The following is a 21,806-nucleotide window of genomic DNA, read 5'->3' on the forward strand; positions in this document are numbered from 1 at the left end:
CAATGTAAATACTACTGGCAGCGACCCTTCTTTTGAAGTGGCACCTGTTATGGGGAAAAGAACATTGCCATAGAAATCAAAACACCAGGGATCCAGTCCCGCCTTTGCTAGACTTCCAAGGGATCTAGTTTTGCAAAACAGCAAAAATTTATGTGCTATTTGAAGGGGCTTTCTCCCTAGGAGCTGAATTTTTCTCTTGATTGAAAGAATATCTGACCTTTTCTCCCTTTTAAAATCTATCATCAAGGTAAAGAACTAACGTCTTCTTAGTTCAAAGTTGAACATGAAAAATTAACTACTCAATTATGGGAAAATAAATGAAAATGAAATATTTATGTACTCTGCTCAAGGCTGTCCCCAGTGACTTTCTAACTGCTCAACAGTAAGCAAAAGCTTCTAGACAGCCGAAAGTTGAGGAATCCATGAATCTATTTTTCTCCCCAAACTATACACCCCACAATTCTATAAGACATATGACAAAGGTGCTCTTAAATGATAGAAACCATTGATTTTTGAGGATATGAACATTTTTCTCCCCAGACTATCAGCAGCCTCCTTCCTACATTTCATTTTGGTCACCAAACATCCTGTTGGATACTTACAATCTAAATCATAAGTTAAATTATTGCTAAATAGTAAAATATAATTTTAAAAGTCCTTTGAACGTTGCAATTTCCTCTTCTTATCTTAATAGGCTTTTGAAGAAAATCAGCAATAATTAAACCACTTGTTTTGAAGTGACAGCCTTTCCAATTGCCTTCAATAAAATACAGTAGGCTTGTATTTTAGAAAAATGCTACCTATTCTTAGGGAAGAAAATGAGCATTACAATACAATTATCTATGTGGCAAATATAGGGCTGTGGGTGTGCTTATGCTTTCACAACAATCTTAATCACATACAAAAGCTACGGAGTGGCGAGCAAAAACAGTGAGCTGTCTCAGCAAAAAGCAACGTGGAAGACTGTTTTAGCCATGCTTTATGGAACACATCTACATAAGGAGGATTTCTATAAGGCACTTAAGAAGTACATTGTCCACTTTAACCAAGATGGAGTGTTTGAGTGGGAGGGTTTTCTTCTACCAATACAACTAAGTATTTGAAATAGTTCATTACATTCAACTCTCTGCTGATCCTGTAAAGCCATTTGGGAGCAGGGAAAGGAATAGATAGAATGAATAAACAAACAGATAGAACGAATTAATAAAGTCCACAGCAACTCCAAAGGCCCCAGTTTATCCAATTATTTCATTGCATTCCTTTAGAGCTTGAGCCCAGGTTTTCTTTGTTCTGACATTTAGTCATCACTGAGCATCTACAGCCAGGGACACTACTCAGTGGAGGGCTGGAGAGGGCAAGAGCATCACAAGAAAGGGCATCAAAAGACACAGGATGTTCATAAACTACATAATCAGTCCCTGAATAATTGAGAGTTGATTGTAATTAACTACCTACTGAAATTAAAATACATTCCATGCTCACAGCACACATCACTTGATGCCAAAAGAAAAAAAAGTGGGGCTTCTGTTTTTAAGGAATCCAACACAAAACTTAAAGTGCATTACATTTCTGCATGCCATGCTTCTCCCAAACCTTACCTAAGGAGGTTATCACCAGATAATTTATTAACCAAATTAAACCATGAAGCTTGCATCCTGTGGAATTGAATTTGTACTTCAAAATTCACTGGAAAAAATAGACTGACTATTAAAAAAAAGACATTTCTAAGACAAGAAATATCCAAAACATATTTAAAATGTAATCAAAGTATTGAGAAAACTCTGTCAGAATAATTATACTTTTATATTGCTTTGAATTTACAGTGTTAATTTTTCTAAATCTCAATTATTTTTCTTGATCATCTGACCTAATATTTGTAAGGTATTCTTTTTACAAAAGGTATTCAGTATTCAGTGTCAACCAGCATTTACTGAGCATCTCCCATGTGCTAGAGACTGTCACTAGCTACTGTATTTATTACACACAAAAATAACTATTGAGCCTATTGAATCATTTCACACAGTTTTTATTTTCTCTATTCTATAAAGTAGCAGAAAATATTTTAGCAATTACTAAAATTTACATGATACAACATGCACATATTCCACAACGTATTTTAAATATTGTCATCAACAAGCAGGTGCCAATCTATAGCTCCTCATATATCACACATCTATTAAGATGTACAGAGTGTAAACAGTTGACCAAAAAGCCAGTAAACGAAATATTGTCATGATTCACTGTGTTACTCTATTAATTCAAAGAAGTAGACAACATTTCGTAAGCACAGCTCATTTTCCTTACAACCATGCTCCCTCCTGATTAGGAAAGAAAACAAACTCTACCTCTCTTTTAAAAGTCTCAGCCAATACTAAGGTTACTTAAGTTCTTTCACACAAATTCTAACTGAAAGATGATTTTAAATTAATCTGAACGTTATCTTTTTACAATTCCTGAGCACAATTTGTGCCATAAATAAATACTTTTAACCTATTAAACATACTAACATAAAAATAATGTGTTGAAGTTTGAAAACTATACTTCCTCTCTTTGTACTTTCTGGATTCTCACTTATTAAGAATTATTGTCCTTATGAGTGCACCATTTCTCTCTCAATTTTATATTCACATACATTGTCACCCTCGCTTCTCAGCTTCCAGAAGGGATGAATATAGAACCAAGACCCTTCATTTCCTGCAGCATCCAAGGACACACGCATGGCATTCTTCTCCAGTAAAGCGGGTAATCTCTTGTTGACTGTCAGGTATTTGTTGCTTTTTATATGCAGCAGCTGTAGGGAAAAGACATGGATCACCGCCTTTATTCTCTGATCTCTTCTGTTAATTACATGTGTATGTTTATAGATATATCATGCGCCCACATAACACAACTTGGGTGGAGATTAAACAAAGGCACTCTTTTCAGACTCCTCACTCACCATCCTTCCGAGTTGACTTTCTTTGGGTTCCTCCTCACCTCCACCCCCAATTCTGCTTCAAAACAAAGTGGGCACATGAGGAAAACAAACCAGAGGACACCTCTAAATGATTTTTATCTACTGATAAATAATAGAATAAAACCAGGCTTCCCAAAGGAGACCTGGAGGTTCCCTCAACCCACATTCTTTCTCAATTCCTGCATGGCCACAAAAACCGAATTTACTAAAGAATATCCAAGAAACTAAAATAATGCACCAACCCATGTAATATTATTAACCCTGCCCACAGACAGCCCTAATTCTTCCTCTGTGAGGATGCGGGCTGGGCAGCCTAAACAGGCTCTGCACCTTCTGACAGAGGACGCTGACCCTACTTGCGTCTCAAAGGAGTACAGAAGCACCACTTCTCAGGTTTTTTTGGATTCTATGGACAAAATCATTCCGAGACATTATTCTACTGAGTAGGAAAAGTAAAACAAATAACCTTCCTGTCTAGCATTACAATCATTTCAAAACAGAATAGTCATTTTAATACTCACAATATGAAGGAAATTATCTCATAAACCAATGAAAACCATCATGGGCCAACACCCCTCCTTTGGGATCCACCATGTTGGCGCACGTGGCTCAGCCCCTAACTGACAAAGCAAACATTTGCTCTTGAGGTTCTTGATGAAAACATAGCTCGACTTGCTGGCACTTAATATTAATCAAAACTTGGTTAAGAGAAACTCTATTTCTGGAGGATTGTCCAAGGGACATGCAGTGCACCCATGCCACAGGTATCACATAATCTATCATTAGAGTAAGTAACACATTCAGGGAGCTGCAGACACAGGCGCTCTCACCTCGTCCCATGAAAGACCTGCTTCCACTGCCCTGTGCTCTGGCATTTTGCCACTGGCCAATAAACAAAACACTAAGGAATATTATTTTTTAAAACAGCTCAATGAAACACCTCATTGTAGTATTTATTGTAAGGAAGTTGTTAAAGCTATTGTTTACCATATTAAACAGTGTCCTCTTTATGAGAGCTCATTGGAGAAACACTTCTCTGATTTTCTTCCTGGCAACAGATGTGCTTCTAGACTGCTGACTTACTTCTATATTATGGACCTCCTATGTGAATGCTGTAATGTATCACACTTTCCTTACAGCTACGTGGGCAACAAAAAGGCTTTGAGCCAAAGTTTACCAGACTTCATATAGCATGGTTTTTATAAACATGCCTCACCCCTGACTTCACCTATTCATCCAACCATTATTTTCCCTTTGACACAGTTGCCTTATTTATTTCCATTTTATCTTGTTTTGTGGTATGTATTTTTGAAAATGCCTTACATTCTTTTTGGAACAAGGTGGGGCATATATTAACAAATAACCAAGTACAAAGTTAAGATCCAAGTGAAGCACAAGAAAGGACTGCAGCTGAGATAAATCAGTATGCAAACCAACTGAAATAGAAGACCTTCTAATAACAACTCAAGGACAATCTCCAACTAAAAGTACAATTTGAAAATGTTCCTCCCCACAATATGAAAAGATAAAGCTTCATACGTTACACGTTAGTCCATTAACTCTAAAGGACTATTTTATTACAGGCCTTTAGAGATTATGTTTCCCCATCTTCTTCCTTTTGTTGTAATAACTTGTGCACATATCTAGATAAGCTCACTTCTTTATGTGTACACACCAGACTTATTCACAAACACATAGAATAGTGCACGGAATATCAAGTAAAAATATCACAATATCCATAATTCTCACCAAAGAACAAACTATTGTATCCCAAAATTTTAATGGAGTTTGGCATTCCTACCAAATGCAAATTACCCATAAAACATCCACCTCTTTTAAGAGAAAGTAAATAGACACTTACTTGTATAACATTACTGTATTTCACAATTTCTCCCAAGAGTTTCTTATTCTCTGATTCGTTTTGTTTTTGTTCCAGTTCTGCAGCATGCTAGAAAATGATTATCAAATATTCAATGTGGAAACATAGCAAGTGGAGTGCAGTAATTGACAAAGAAATAAGTTTTTTTTAGGAACAAAAAATACAACCATGAATAAAATAGGCTGGTTACATAAAAAAAGACAAAATCGTCCCATTTGCAACAACATGGATGGACCTTAAGGGTATTATGTTACGCGAAATAAGCCACACAGAAAAATGAACACTGTATGATTTCACTCATATGTAGAAGATAAACAAACACATGGACAAAGAGAACAGATTAGTGGTTACCAGAGGGGGTAGGGGGGGCATAAGGGGTAAAGGGGCACTTATATATGGTGACAGACAAGTAATAATGTACAAGTGAAATTTCACAATGTTATAAACTATTATGACCTCAATAAAATTTTTTTTTAATTTTTTAATTTTTTAAAAGTCAAAAAAGTAAATAAATTAAAAATAAAATAGGCTAGTTGCTTTACTCTTGGTGCCTGGGGAGGAGGGTCAAAGATTAAAACATGATTATAATACAGTGTGATGATTCTCTCAATGCAATGCTGCAATTTGGCCCAAAATACCTTTGGATGCTCTAATGTAAGAAATTTCAGAAAAGTACTAGGCTCTTTGGTCTTATAAAATTACTTTCAGAAGAATAATGCTAGAGAGTAGGTGAATTTCTGAAGCCTCAAAATATAGTTTTAATTCTGAAAGTAACAGGAATTTCAATGACACAAAATTAAGTTCTATCAAATTTACACTCAGCCCAAACCAGAAACAAGAGACTTTAATTCTTTTCCCATAGTTTTTCAAAAGATTAAGTACCATGCCAAGTAAAATATAACTGGATTTGATATTCCTACAGAGAATTTGAACTGGTTTCCAGTTTGATGTGACTCTGAATTAGTCTGACACACCCTACAAAATAGGAGCAGGAATGTATTACCTACATGCCAGGAAATAAGGAGTCACACCCTGTAACTTAAACGTCCTTTCCACTTTCAATGTGTTGCTACATCTATTCTAAATCTCTGTGTATTGAGTGAAATCACTAAGCTACAAAAGAGATCTTTTGTTATTGCAGTTCTTGGTCCAGACTAAGCCAGACAAATGGAAGCCTGGCCCTTACCTGTAATTTCTTCAGCAAGGCTGCCTCTGTGTGGTTCCCTTGTTTGGCCTGCTTAGCTTTCCAATATTGTTTCTGGGCAGAATATCGGTTCATAGGGCACACCTTAAAGAGACAGTCTATGACAAAACAAAAACATTGTAACTAAGACAACCAGTATTTCTGAGATTTCCCGTATAGCCTAGCATTGGAATCTTGGAATCCCTGAGTATTAAGAACATTTAAAGGTCATCTAGCCCATTCCCCCATCAACTCTTAAATTCCCCCTATAACATTCTTTTCAAATAATTAGACTGTTAAAATACCCCCTTCTTCATTAGTTTAGGTTTTTTAAAGGATACCATAGCTAGTGTTATTTATAAAGAAATCCAACAAATGTAATCATTATATGGCAAGGCACTTCTTAATTATAATGGAGTACCTGGTCTGAGAAAGTGAATAGAATGAGATTAGTGAGTTTCACTGCCTTATCTGAACTTGCACAATTAACTACTTTTTCATGGTATCTTTGACAGCCAGAGTGATGCAAAAAGTAGAAACCATCACAGCTGACCATTTCAGTCATCCATTCCCAAAGTTTCCACATACCTGGGATGAATATGGTGTAGAAATCTGAGATGCAGCGTGTTATAATGGAAAAACAAAGCAAAAGAAAACAAACAAGCCAAGATTATAGTCCTGACTCTACCACTAAATATCAAGATAGGAAATTCTAGCGGAATAATATAGTTAGTGATCTCTCTAAGGCACAAAGCAAAATATATTTTTTCTTTTTAATGAGGAAAATGGAAGTTTGACTAAACAATATTTCCATACGCTAATGATTTTGTATGTCTGTGGAATGGATGACAATCTAGAATAAAGGTCAATTCCTAATATTCTATGATAAAGGAATAGTGACATAGAAGATCCAAACATTATTTTCATTTTTCTCACAAAAAATTGTAAGAATTCAGAGTAACAAATTTACTGTATTTTAATGGATGTGTTAATATTTATAATAATCATTCTCATTTTTCAAATACACATCACAAAAATAAAATTCAGTCAACTCAAATATCCACTTCAGCCACATTCTTGACTATATCATATATACGCTCATTCTCTTATTCTCTTTAAAATTAATTATAAAATTAAATGATAGGCTTGAACTCTTTTCAAATCCCAGTTTCTCATGCTTTTAATGACATAAATGATCAAGAACTGTAACTAAATTTTTTAAGGAATTTAAAAAATTCTGAAGAAATAACTTTTTTTATATAGCTTGTAAACACAAATTCTATTGATTGCCCTCTGCTCATACACACACGAGCCTACAGAAAACTAATTATTAATTTCTGGTTTAAAAGTTACTGATGTGAATGACTAAATATTTTATAAGCAGCAGAAAATACACACCTTCTAAGTGCTAAACGCAGGCTGAGAGCCTGTCACAATTACAATATGATAAAGGAATCACCATTTGGCACATGTGTGTGAACACCAAGTCGACCTGAAAAGTGTTTTCCTTGGCAACATATTTTATAAGCCCTAGAAATTATTTCCTATATGTTAACAACTACAAAGAGAATTGACAAATTTTTTCAAGCACAAATACAGAGGTTGTTTACAGATACCTCCAAAAGAGTGCTCCTAATTTAACACAAGAGACTATTCTGAGTGTCCTATATTAGGCAAGTAACCAAATTCTGCATTGTTTTAGTGCAGCAAAAACACAAATCCGTATTCAAGCAGAACTGAACTCTGTAATCTGCAGTCTATACTTCCAACTTCCTTCACGTACGAAAAGGAAAGAGAAAAATTGTTTTCTTCTCCATCACTTCAAATTCCTAATTAAGTTCATTCGGAAATGGCCCTTTGACAGAGAAAATATTTTTCCTAGATTCTAGACCACCCCAGCAGCCCTTCTAATTAGTGGTATCTTTGGGTAGCTCGCAAAGAAACTGCGTGTGCTGTGGTCCTGATCGTTGTGGGTAAAGGTATTGTGAAGTGAAGCCAAACATTCCGCCAACCCAGGTTTACTGGTCAGGTCCTGCTGCTGGGTCACAAGACTCAGATCCTGTCCTCAGAAAGGTCACAGTTGATTGGGTGAGACAGGCATCTACCACGTGCTGAAGTTTCACAATGGAGCTCTGGAGAAGGTGCTGTGGGGCACAAAGATGCATGTGGCAGCTTCACAAGGGGAGGCTAGAAAGTCTTCCCAAAGGGGAGACACAAGCCGAGTTTTAAAGAAACAATACTAATTCAGCACATTGGCAAGAGGGTTCAAATGCTCAGAGGGGAGGGGTTCCAGAGCCAACAGCCACTACAAAGGCAGAGAAGAATTATGCTAAGGGACCCGCTGACCATGCAGGAAAACTATGGCCTGGGCTGTGAAAGGAAAATGGAGTGCTTGGCTGAAGTCAGGGTCTGCAGAGTACTATGTGCTAGGCTAAGGAGTATGGTCTTCATCCCGTAGGAAACATCAAACTCTTAAAGGGTGTTAAGCTCTTACAGCATATGCTAGAGGATGCAAACAAGGTGAGAAGACCAGCACAAAAGCCCACTGCCAGTGTGCTGAGAGACAGTGAGGATCTGAATTTGGGCTGTATGGTAATATTAAGATAGCCATAGATTTAAAAGAAACCAGAAGAACCAACAGGCTTTCTATCTGTTAGATGTAGAGTGGGAAAAGATGACGGCGAGAGAAAGTGAAGATGGACAGATGAACAAGCTTCCACCCACACTGTCTGAGATACAAAGCCTTAGGTTTCAAAAGCCCTTTCCATTTTCATGGCCTTCGTTTTATGGTCCTCGTCAGCAACCTCCCACAGGTGGCATCTCATTTTATATTACAGTAAATAACCGACCTGTTTCTGCGTGGGAACTAATACCACAGGACTATTCTGGTTGATGGGAGGGAACGCAGGGCATACACTGACTTATGTAAAAATGCTTTTGTTGGTTGTGGTGGTGGTGATGGTGATGGATGTGTGTGTATATATGTGTGTGTGTGTGTGTGTGTGTGTGTTTAATTCTCTCTGCCTCTTTTAGAAAACTTTTTTTTTAAACCCACTCGTCTTGGGCTAGTCAAGTATTTTGTCTGTTTCTAAATTTATTGCATAATAAAAGTGTCAATAATATCTGCCACGCCTAAGTTACAAGGTTGCTGAGGTGCACAAAAAGATAATCTGTGTGAAAGTACTCTGTGAACTTTAAAGCTCTATTATCAATGTATTATTATTAATATTGCTTCATTCGTTCAGCAATAGCTTCACTAAGATTAAGAGATGACTAAACCCTTACAGAGCTCTCAGCAAAGAGCCACAAAAGTAGAATTTTCTAATTAAACCCAAACCCAAACCCCAAGTTGCCCAAGACAACGTGTTTGCCCCTTTGGTTTAAGATGCCACAATGTGGTTTTGTATCAAATTCTTGAGTTCCCTGAAACAGCATGGCAGTGAGCAGAGGCTGCAATCTTTCTTACTTTGTAACATCTTTTAAAATATGCAGATACAGCCACTAACACCAGCACAGGTGGAGACTGATGAGCAAGGAGAAATCCAGCTATCTCAGAGCTGTCCGCTCCCTCCCGCCATCTCAGAGCTGTCCGCTCTCTCCCGTCCTCCTCGCCATACTTCTAACACTAGCTCTCTAGTATTCCTGAGTCTGCTGGCTCTCTAAAATCAGAGGTGTATATACTTCAAAGAAAAAGGTCTTACGGGGTTTTCCAATTAGAAACTACTCAGTGTCATTTGTTAATTTGCTAACAATCTCTTCAGCATTTCAAAACTCAAAGAATAATACAAAAGGAAAGGTTTGCCTCACACAGCAAACACCAAAAACACAAATAACAGGAAGCAATTTGAGTTACATTCTTTTAAAAGCTTAACCTGAAGACCTGAAGCCAACAATTTTGCAGAATTACAGAAGTTCAGGAAACGTTAGTGCTCTGACAAAACATGATATGTTCGCCCAGGCAATATTCGAAGAACTATGCCTTAGAATTAGAACATTTTTGTTAACAACTGGGGAAGGAAATTAAGCCTCCCAGAAGTGTTCACTTTAAACTGAAAGAATCAGCGGCATTTTTAGCCTGCTTGTAAATCCTAGTGGAGGGAAGAAATAGGAAAGCCCTTCCAGCGGTGTGGAGCACGTAATCCACGGCCCAGAACACTGTATGTCAAAGACGCAACTTTCCCACATGGTTCTGTGTAAATCTGGCAGGAAACCAGTCTAAACCTCCACTTACAACACCTAGCTAAATACTTTTGAAATGTTTTGCTTTGTACCTATCAAAGCACTTTCTAAAATATTTGTTATCTAAGGCAGTCTCCATTTGGGACTATTATATGTCAAGTTCAAGTTATGCAGTGGCCAGCAACTTTCTTTGGGAATGGTAGAAAGAAACTTTCTGTTTCATTTCTCCTCCCTCCTAAAGATGTTGTAAGATTTAAATGAGGCAAGACATATTAAACCATCAGCAAATGCCTGTTACAAAGCTGGCGTTCAACAAATGGCTCTTTCATGGTAGCTTGTAAAATTACCTCATACTGATTACGGGGAACACGGTTGCCAAGGGCTTTATTATCTCCACGTGGAGAAAGGTAGGGAGGGAGGGCATGGGGAGGTTTTCCTTTTCTCTTTATGATATAAACAGGATGCAGCAAAGTTCAATGAAGACAATGGGACCTTCCCAATGATAAAAATGGGAAGTGGTAAGAAAACCCTCCCCAGGGTAAGGGACAGGCAGACAAGGGGCCACTGGACACTAGCAATTAGAATTCACAGTTGGTCAGAGGAGAGGTACACATTCATTAGCTGAAAATATAATGGTAGCTCTCTTTTTGCTCTTCAGTTTCTCTAAGAAAGACATCGTGAATACACGTTTGTATAAAACTCTTTATGTTTAGAGTATGTTTTAAAAAGAAGTGTCTTTTGTTTTGTTTAAGCATGGAAATTTCAAACCAAACATCTACCTCCCTTGATCATAGCCTAAGGGAAGTGTGGGGAGGGTATCTTAGATGGAAAGTGTCCTCTAGAATGTCACAAAGGCCAAAGAAAATTTATCGCAAGTGTTAGAAGGATGAAAATTTATCACAAGACATGGATGAGCAACCATGAAGACCGCAGGATAACTTCCTCAGGCAAAAGTCAGCTATTTTACTACTGAAGAGGGAGGAAATGGCTTTTTTGTAGTTACAGGCTTGTAGGCTACTAAAATGTTAGAAGTGGAAGGGGGCTCAGATAAAATCTGACCTTTCCTTTCTCCGAGATAAAGAAGTAAAAACTCAGAGAGGGAATTGCCTTGGCCCTTCACGATAAAATCTCCAGATTAAAACAGATTATAAATATGAGCAAGTTCAACCACACCTAGGATGCTTGAATGCCCTGACAAATGACTGTCTGGCCCCTTGGTGGTAGGGACGTTACGCACGCACTTGGTTTGCTCACTGCAGCTTCCTACCATGGAGCACTGTGTAAACTATGGAGAGTACCACATGTCGGTAATGAGGATCATTTGGTCTTCACAACAACCTTGAGAGTTAGCCAGGATTATTTTCTCCATGTTCCAGAGAAGGAAAGTGAGACTCTTCTTAAGTCCACAAAACTGGTAAGGAGTTGAGCTGGAACTTGAACTGAGATCCTCCAAACCCGATTCAGTGTTCTGCCGCTAGTGATGGTGCCATTTGAAAGCAGACTTGTCATATACAGGCAAAAACTGTCTCATTTTAAATGTTGTTCATAATTCTACATGTAAAACTCTGAGGCCATTTAAAACAAATTTAATTCAACTTCTACACAATAGCCCTAAATATCCAAAGACAGCAACCATGGACATCTCCACCTCAGCTCTGATGGAATTATCACAGCAGGATCTCCTCGAAAGGTACCATTTTACTACCAAATACTAAGAATATTTTTTTCTCACAATAGATGTGATTTTAGCCAATTAAAGAATGACTTTTTAAGGTATTTATTAAAGCACTTAATGTAGTTAGCAGGTATAGACAATGGAAAAAACACTGGCCAGAAAGTGAGATGTGCCTCAGTTTCCATCCTACCACAGTCTTGCAACATAATACAACACCTAGAGAAGCAGTATGAAGATAGATAGATAGATATAACAGTTGGTAATACTTCAAAAGAAACTAATGAATGGGTTTTTCACGAGAAATATGCCACGTGCATATATAATTAAATAATTGTTAAGACATCAAGAGGAATGTTACAGAATCTGTTTCAAAAACATTTATCACCTGATTCACGCATTAATGAGTAAATACTCAAAAATAAATGAAACCTTCTATTTTGCTTCCTTTGGAGTGGGGAGGAAAAATGTAATCACATGCATCAACGCTACTTTCCATTCTTGTCAAAGTCCGAATTTTAGCATTAAGCAAACCATTATACTAGACATAAGTCAAATTTCTATCAGAAAATCCTAATGTATCATTTTTCAATTAATTTTTCCAATCTCAAGGGGTCAAATGAATGCTGATAATCAAAAAAGAGTAATAAGCCGACTGATTCAGAAATCAAAACACAAGTCTCTAAATCCCATTACTCAAATATCAGGTGTGAAAGAAAAGAAACAGAAGTGAATTCATACATACATAAATGTGTGTGTGCATATGTACATATACACACATACATAAATGCACACATGTAAGTTTTATATATGTATATATTTTATGTTTATTTTTATTTTTATTTATAATTACACTTGCATAGTACCTCCTATACATCATAGGTTATCAACTAGACCACCTCATTTCATTCTTCCAAAAACTCTGTGAAGTAAGCATTAGTTTTATAAATGAGGAAAGAGAAACTGAGAACGTTTTAGAGATCTATCCTAAAGTCTCAAAGCTGGTTTTTCGACTTAATCCATATTCATCTGTCTCCAAAGCCCATCTTCATAATTTAATAGAAGACATTCTACATTTCTCAAATCAAAACTTAAACAGATATATCTAGGTCCAGTCACTGAAATTAAAACACACAACATGATGGTCTAGCTTTCCCTGGGTTCATACTCTGAGATGCTGAACTTCTCCTATGAAGACCCAAAAACATATTAAAAAGAGACTATCTGAAGGCCGGCCCAGTGGCACAGCAGTTAAGTGCGCACATTCTGCTTTGGTGGCCCAGGGTTTGCCGGTTCAGATCCCAGGTGCGGACATGGCACCGCTTGGCAAAAGCCATGCTGTGGACCACGTCCCACATATAAAGTAGAGGAAGATGGGCATGGATGTTAGCTCAGGGCCAGTCTTCCTCAGCAAAAAGAGGAGGATTGGCAGTAGTTAGCTCAGGGCTAATCTTCCTCAAAAAAAAAAAAAAAAAATTAACTAATTAATTTAAAAAAATTTTAAAAAAGAGACTATCTGAATATCTCTAACGATGACCTAAAAGAAGCAGTGAAGTAACAAGCTAGAAACACGCAGGCAGGGAATTTCACAGCCTCAAGCCCTCCACTTAGAAAGTAACAATTTTCAAATAACAGAACAATTAAACTATTAATACAGGTAAATTAACTTTAGAGAGATAGGCTTGCCTTTTTAAACCAATTTTAGCGTGGCAATAATAACTCCTAGCCTAAAATTTTTTTTAAAACTCTAACACAGGCTCTTTTACGCCAAGTTATAGATATATTTGAAGAATTGCTTTCTGTTCATTGTCTAGCTACTGAATTAATTACTATTCTCATATGGGAGACCTAAAACAAAATCACTTTGTTGTGCTAGGTCCTGTCTGAGCAGAGATTTATGCATAAGAACAAAAAAGATCATGGAGTCCTAATTATCATTATCATTGTAGATTTATGCCCGAGTGAGACTAGCTTTCTATTGATTATAACCCCATAAAGCATCTACCTCTACAGATCATTTAGGATTCAATGGACAATAACTTTAGAGCAGTGTTTTACAAACTGTAATTGTGCAAACCAGGTTTGCAATCAATTTACTTGGTCTCAATCAGCCCTTTTTAAATGGAGTAAAATGGAATGGAATGGAATGGATGGAACAGAAAGGGAAGGGAAGGGAAATAAAGAACATTGCAAGTAGCAAGCACTCTTTCAAGAAACTTGTTTCTGCTGTGTGTGTGTGTGTGTTTCTGGTGTGTGTGTGTACACGCTGGATTATAATATAAAATCAATTTCTCACTGAGAATTGCAATAAAAAGTGTTTGAAAGTCCCTATCCTAGAGGACTACACATTTGCACAGGTTATGGTTAAAGGAACTGAAAATTTTTTAAATATATGTATAAACAAAGAGAGAGAGAGAGAAATCCTGTGGTCAGGAAGAGAAGAAACCGAAAACAGACTGAACATTTTTTTTTGCTCTACGAATGACTTTTGAAATCCACAAAAACTATCCTTTTATTAATTGCCCCATCAAATTTTTATATAGGCAATTACAATGAAACAGGAAGATGCTCTTTTAAAACTATCTTTTTACCCCCACTCTGGTTGACCTCTACCTTTACTATAACACCCATCCATCAGATGGTGTCTTTTATTAGTTAACAAGTCTACAGGTAACTTCACATTCAGCATCTGTTATCTGATATACCAAGGATGCTCAGAATCTGCGGAAGGAAACTCCTCCAAGTCCCCTGGAAAACAATGAGTAGATATCTATTCTTTCTAATCTGAAAGGTTTTACAGTCTTTTTTGTCTCCTATTAAAATGCAAATACCTGAGAAGGGAACACACTAACATCTTGGTTCCCAGTTTCCCACTGGAGCCTGATGGCCCCATGAGGTGAGGTGGATTGGTGCTACAGATCTGGGGAAGGCATCCTGTAGATTATCAACGTCTGGGAAGTATACATAGGAAAGATATTTATCAAATTTTCAGATGACGCAGACTGGGGAGGAATAGCTAATTTGACAGATAAAAATCTAGATTTTCATCTCTACAAGATAAACATCAACACAATTAAACTTTAAACAAGCCTAAACACAAAGTTCAGCACTTATGTTCAGAAAAATTCAACTGCTTAAGTATGTGATAGAGGGAAGCACCAGGGCTATTAAGAACTAATATTAAAAAAAAAAAAAAAAAACAGCCTAGACTTTAGGTTGAAGCTCAACTTAATATAATTAAAGTGACCACACAACCCTGCGTGCCCAGGACAATGGTTTATGCTTGTCACCTAACCCTAACCATTAATTGTGTCCTCTTTCACTCTCAAACGTGTCCTGGTTTGGACAGTAAAGTGTACGATCACCCCAAGTATAATAAATGAATGCTGTGATGTGGCAGCTAAAAAGCTGATGCAGCTGTTTTAGGCTGGTTATTGGAAGAACGGAGTTGCAACCAGAGGAACTAGGAACACATCCAGATCATTGGGCTCAAGGACACACATCCAGAATACTAGGCTCAATTATAGATGCCACATTGTAAGTGGCACCCTCACAAATTAGCTTGTACCCAAAGTTAAGCAAATGGGAAAGCAGCAAAATATAGAAGTCAACAATAGTAGGAACAAGGAAACGTTGCCTAAGAGAAAATAAAGAGCAGGCATAATCTCGCTTTATGTAGCTGTCGGTCTACATGTAAAAGACGGAAGAAAGTTTTACCCATACTGTCCCAGAGTCAAAGCAAAATTTAGTTCAATGTAAGAAAAATCTTGTCAGCAATTGAAAAGTCCAGAAAGTACAAGTTAGTCATAGGGAAGCACACTTCGACAATAGTGTTCAGGCAGAGGCAGACGAGAAAGGCTGCAGAAGGGATCTTGCCTTGGGAAGGAAGCCCTTCCAAATATTACCTTCTGTTTTATGATGGGAATTGGAGCAGAGGTGACTGGCATGAAAGGACAGAATTCACGTCCTGTATTTACTGATGAAAAGCTCAGCCTTCTCACCTGCCTCAGCTGTATTTATCACAGCCTGGTTTGGTTTGACCTGTCACTATTACAGAGACCAAGAAATTCCAGCCCTGGACCCTGTGAGTCTTCTGCTACTAAATATCTGCGAGGAGTAGGTTAAAATGCTCAAAGCTAAAGCTCTGTGTAAATATCCATTATTATCACTTCCAACTTTACACTCCAGATGAACAAATACAGTTGTGTTTATATGTCGGAGTTTCAGAAGCATGAGGCTTATTGTGATATTTTGTCACTTAAGTATTTTACTTTCATAAGAAACTCCCAAATTAAAAGATGAACAGAAAGACAAAGGTAAAAAGAATAATAAGCAAGAAACACTTCCTCTCCCCAACACACTCACACTAATGTGCAGCTAACATTGAATGAACAACCACTATGTACAAGCACTGATAAGATAAGAGCTTCACATGGATTCTTTAACCTTCCTAGAAAAATGTGAGACACATACTGGCATCATTCCCATTTTACAGATGGTGAAACCAGAGCTTGAAGGTTAGGTTCTGCCCAGGGTCACAGAGTTAGCAAGTGGCAGAGCTAGGATTCAAACCCAAACCACTACCCTCAGAGTCTGTGCTTTTATACATTAAAGATGGAAAGGACGCATGCAACCCAGCTATTTTGCATGTCTGGAAGAGCAGTAAAATATTGAAAAATCGGGGAGTGCGAGCAAAGGTAAGACTTCCAAAAAACAGGCTGGCCTGAGAAGTAGGGAACTGAGCAATGAGGTGACAGAGCAGCTGACGCAGGAGATAAGACAGGAAATAAAAGGTACAGTGATGGCATTTTCTTCTCCCTGGATTTTTTTTGTCTTCTCCTTTCATATTTATTTTTCCTTTTTCCTCCATAACTTTAAATTTGCTTGTTGTTCTCTTCCTGCATTTCTTAGGTTCTCTCTCATTCCATCTCTCTTTCTTGTTTTATCTAATTCTCTACTTTTTCCTAATCATTTTCTGCCCTTTACTCTGTCTTATTTCATTCTTTCTCCAATATTTCCTTTCGCTCTTCTTCAAACTTTCTCTTTACTTTCTTTTTTCTTTCTCTCTCCTTTAATGATTATAAAATTGTGCTTAAAATGTATTATTATTTTCTTTGAATAAGACTATCTCTTTAGTATTTCAAATAAAAATATAGATAAATTGGACACTTTCTTATCAAAATTCAACTTAAAATTAAACTGCAAAAGCAAAATGTATCTAAAAGAGGACTTGGATCTAGAATATATAAAGTGCACTTACAACTCAATAAAAGAACACATACAACCCAATAAGATATGAATAGACACTTCAAATATATATATAAATGGAAGACCAACAAGTACATGAAAAGATGCTCAACATCATTGGTCTTTAGGGAACTGGAAATTAAAACCACAATTACGTACTACTACAAACCCACTAGAAAAGCTAAAATTAAAAAGAATGACAATACTGCATGTTGGTGAGGCTGTGGAGCAACTGGAACCCTCATATATGGTACATGCACACATTCATACCCTCATTCACGGTATGAATACAAAATGGTTCAGCTACTTTGGAAAACATTTTAGAAATTTCTGGAAAAGTTAAACATACACTTAATATATGATCCTACAATCCTATTCCAAGGTATTTATTCAAGAGAATTAAAACATATGTCCACACAAAGGCTTGTATGCAAATGTTCACATCAGTATTATTCATAATGGCCAAAAAAGGAGGGGGAAACAACCCAGCTCCAAATGTGGTGGTACATCCATACAATGCAATACTACTTAGCCAAAAAAAAAAAAGAAAAAAGACCGAACTACTGACACAGCAGCAAAGATGAATCTCAAAAACATCATACTAAGTGAAAAAAGCCAGACACAAAAGACTACATACTATGTGATCCATTTGTATGAAATTCTAGAAAAGGCAAAACTACAGCATCAAAAGGAAGACCAGTGGTCGCCTGAAACTCGTGTGGCGACAAGGATCGACTACAAAGGGGCAAGAAGATACTTTTGGGGGTTATGAAATGTGATCATAGTGTTGGTTGCACAACTGTATACATTTACCAAAATTCATTGAAGTGAGCACTTAAATTGAGTGACTTTTGTTGTATGTAAATTACTATACAATAAAACTGAAAAAAATAAGCTATTATATTTGTAAATAGCTTTCAATCACTTACCTTCCTATGGATCAGTGGTTTCTCATAAATATTCTTAAGACGAAAGATAAACTTTGAAGATATAATGGGGATTTGGGTTTTTTTGTTTGGGTTGTGGTTTGCTTAGCATGGAGGAAGAGGAAGACTGGGGAGACTGGTTTGCTTCCCCACGCACGGCAGGTCTCAAAAATATTTGGTGATTGACTGATAAGGCACACCCAGGGGTGCAGCAGGTAGTTCTGGTTAAACCTAGTGAGACAAATTTTCCAAAACATGGCATGAAATAAAATTGAGGCTTAATCCAAAATTTAATTTTAATTTGGAGAAAAGAACAGCCTAGAATACCTTGTCACACCTGAAAGCGAGGAAGCCAACAGAGACTACCGGGTCAGATCAAAAGGATTTGAAGAGGCTCCCAGTGAACAAAGACGAGACTATCTGAGCATTGAGATTAATGACCAAACGTTAAAATCCATGAGTTCATAGTTATAAAAAAATACTCATTGGTCAACTTGGGAGGTTAGGGTATCAACTCATTACTCTAAAAATGAGTAGTAAAGGAAAATAAGCTTTAAAAAAATAAGACAAGAAGAAAGGAAGATAGATCGGCACATACATAGCACACACACTGAAGCATGTCTGTGCTACTCTGCAAAGTGGAAGAAGCAAGCCACACAACACCATATAACGTGATTCCAGTTGTGGTAAAAACAAACAAATCCACACCCTGCTTTTATATGCTTGATAAAAACTCTGGGAAGAGAAACTATTAACAGAGGTCATACCTGAGAAATGGAAATGGGCATTGCAGAGAAGGAAAAATGATTTTCACTTTGTACTTTTTATTACTTTTGTAAAAATTTTAAACCAATAAATTTTTAAACAAAACATTTCATTTTTTCCAAGAAGAAGATCTAATTTATTATGGACTATTATCTACTTCATTTAGTCCACACACATTCTTCCCATGGAACTCTATAATTGAGTAGCACCAATTATTCACCCATTAAGAAAACGGGAGACAGGAAACTCGCCCAGGCTCAGGAGGGGAAGGCGCCCCCTGAGGGAGGGAGATGAGGGGTGCACATCCCACTCGGATGCCAGCTGTCCCTATGGCCAAGGCAAAATATCCTCAGCTCAACTGCAATGTATTCCTTTTATTTTCTAGTTAAGCAGTTTAACAAGAGTAGCGAAGGATACAGTTAGAAAATTTCTCAAATGCTAGCAAAACTGAAAAGAATGAAGATTCCACAATTACAATGATTTTTTTAAGTGCGAGTAATTCTTACCTCTTTTGCCAGCTAGGTTGGGATCTCTGTATTTACCAGTTTTATATCAATGCATATATGGTCCTTCACATGTCTACATCAGTGGACGGTGACAGCTTGGAATAGAAGATCTTAAAGTGTAAAGGGACGACTGAAGTGTGTTGATATTTTTTTAAGGCATTAGAGAAGATTCTTAATCTGGGAACAATGAACTCAGTTTGGTGGGATTCATGGAGGTCCACAAATCTCCTAAAAGTGTAAGAAAAACTGTGTGTGTGTGTGTGTTTGTGTGTTCACAGGTGCATTTTCTATCAGAGGGCCTCTAACTTTTATCAGATTTGAAAAGGGATCTAGGCCCCTCAAAAATTCATAGTAGCCACTACTATAAGGGAATGCACCACTATAAATCATCTTAGGCTCTCTAGCTGGTAACCGTACAAACAGACTGAGTCATAGGCAGGCATGAGCTAAACTCTGCTTTGTTAATCAATAGAAGAAAAAGTACATAGGGAAGGAGAGGATTGTTACAAGACGCTTTAGAAGGAATGGAAAGAAGAGTCAATCCTCAGTGTGTGCCCAGGCAGGGAAGAACTCCTAGAGGGGGTCAGCAGAGTGCCCAGCATCAGCATGAACAAGCATGATGGAATGACGTAGAAAGACAAAGAAAAAGAGGATGATCCAGCAATTCCACTTCTGTGTATTTACCCAAGAGAAACGAGTGCTTTCACCCACCAAAAGACATGGAAAGAATGCTCACAGCAGTACTATGCATAGTAGCCCCGAACTGGAAACAACCCAAACGTCCATCAATCAGAGAAGGGATAAATAATTGTGGTATGTTCATAGAATGAAATCCTAAAAAGTAATGAAAAAGAATGAACTGCTGCAACATCAATGAATTACACCAACACAATGTTGAACAGAAGTCAGCCACAAACCAATATGCACTTTTCACTTCTAGCTGTATACCCCAAGAGAACTGAAAACATATGTCCACACAAAAACCTGTACATCAATGATTATAACAACATTATTCACAACAGCCAAAAACTGGAAACAACCCAAATTCCCATCAACTGAGGGTAGATAACAAACATGGTATATACATACAATGGAATATCTTTCAGCCACAAAGAGGAATGATTTATTGATTCATGATACAACATGGATAAACCTTGAAAACATGCTAAGTAAAAGAAGCCAGTCACAAAAGCTTGCATGTTTCCATCTATACGAATGTCTAAAATAGGCAAGTCCACATGGATAGAAAGTAGAGTAGTGGTTGCCAGGAGTAGGAGGGGGGAACAGGAAGTGACTGCTAATGGCTGTATCTTTTGGGTGTGATGAAAAACTTCTGGAATCAGAGAGTGGTGATGCTTGCGCAAACTTGTAAATACACTAAAAACTACTGAATCGTGTGTTCTAAAAGGTGAATTTTATGGTATGCGAATTATATCTCAATAAAAAAAACCTTAATTTTAAAAAGAATATGTACCATATGGTTCCATTTATATAAAGTTCAAAAACAGACAAAACTGATCTATGGTGATCAGGGTAAAAACAGTGGTTACCTTTAACAGAGGCACTGACAGGGAGGGGGAAGGGCACAGGAGAACCTCCAAGGGCTGGAAATATTTTATATCTTGATCTAGATAACGGGTATATGAATACATATATATGTAAAACTTTAACAAGCTTACACTTGATACACTTAAGCTTACACTTAATATTCGTATGTTTTATTGAATGTAAGTTATGTATTTCAGCAAAATATCTATATATATATATATTTTTTTTAGTAAGGAAGATTGTCCCTATGCTAACATCTATTGTTAATCTTCCTCTTTTTGCTTGAGGAAGATTGTCCCTGAGCTAACATCTGTGCCAATCTTTCCTCTATTTTGTATGTGGGACACGGACACAGTATGGCTTGCCAAGTGGTGCATGGGTCCCCGTCTGGGATCCAAACCCGTGAACTCAGGGCCGCTGAAGCAGAGAACACAAACTTAACTATCAAGCCACCAGGCCGGCCCCTCGACAGAGTATTTTTTGGAAAAAGAAATTCCTGAACTCTATAAGACCACAGTCGTGTAGACCCCACAGAAGAGTGTCTAGCACATAGTATGTGCCCAAGGAAGCAATTTCGCCTTTCCAGTTGCCTAGATTAAAAACCCTAGGGCCATCTTTGATCCTAGACCCATCTCTTGTACCTCATGTCCAAAATAACAAAACTCCTAAAGGTTCTACCTTTAAAATATATTTAGAATCTGGTTTCTTACCAATTCATCAACCTGGTCCAAATCACCGTAATTTCTTCCCCAGCTATAGAAACAGCCTCCTAACAAGATTCCCTGTGTCCACTCCTGCCCCTCTGTTGATTCTCCAAGTGGCAGGGGGAGGAGCCTGCGAAAATATGAGCCAGGTCCCGTCAGCCTCTGCTCAAAACCCTCCAATGGCTCTCTGCCAGCCCCATGACCTTCCTGACGTCACCTTCCTGCTACCCTCAGGCCACCC

The 21,806-nt window shown here is 37.5% G+C and overlaps 1 protein-coding gene across 3 annotated transcripts in view; it reads right to left on the minus strand.

Annotated features, from left to right (window-relative positions):
* The window catches only part of ITPR2 (inositol 1,4,5-trisphosphate receptor type 2), a 465,227-nt gene that overhangs the window by 372,626 nt on the left and 70,795 nt on the right, over positions 1–21,806 (minus strand). For 2 of the 3 annotated variants that reach the window (XM_070494990.1, XM_070494989.1), the window contains exons 3-5: positions 6,022–6,137; positions 4,818–4,904; positions 2,633–2,791 (exon numbers count right to left, since the gene is read on the minus strand). In XM_070494990.1, the coding sequence (XP_070351091.1) occupies positions 2,633–2,791; positions 4,818–4,904; positions 6,022–6,137 (362 nt within the window). Of the gene's footprint in view, positions 1–1,598; positions 1,662–2,632; positions 2,792–4,817; positions 4,905–6,021; positions 6,138–21,806 lie in introns of those variants that run through there. The other variant, XM_070494991.1, reaches the window with a different exon arrangement.

The sequence above is a fragment of the Equus asinus genome, chromosome 22 (assembly GCF_041296235.1).
Source record: "Equus asinus isolate D_3611 breed Donkey chromosome 22, EquAss-T2T_v2, whole genome shotgun sequence".
NCBI lineage: Eukaryota > Metazoa > Chordata > Mammalia > Perissodactyla > Equidae > Equus > Equus asinus.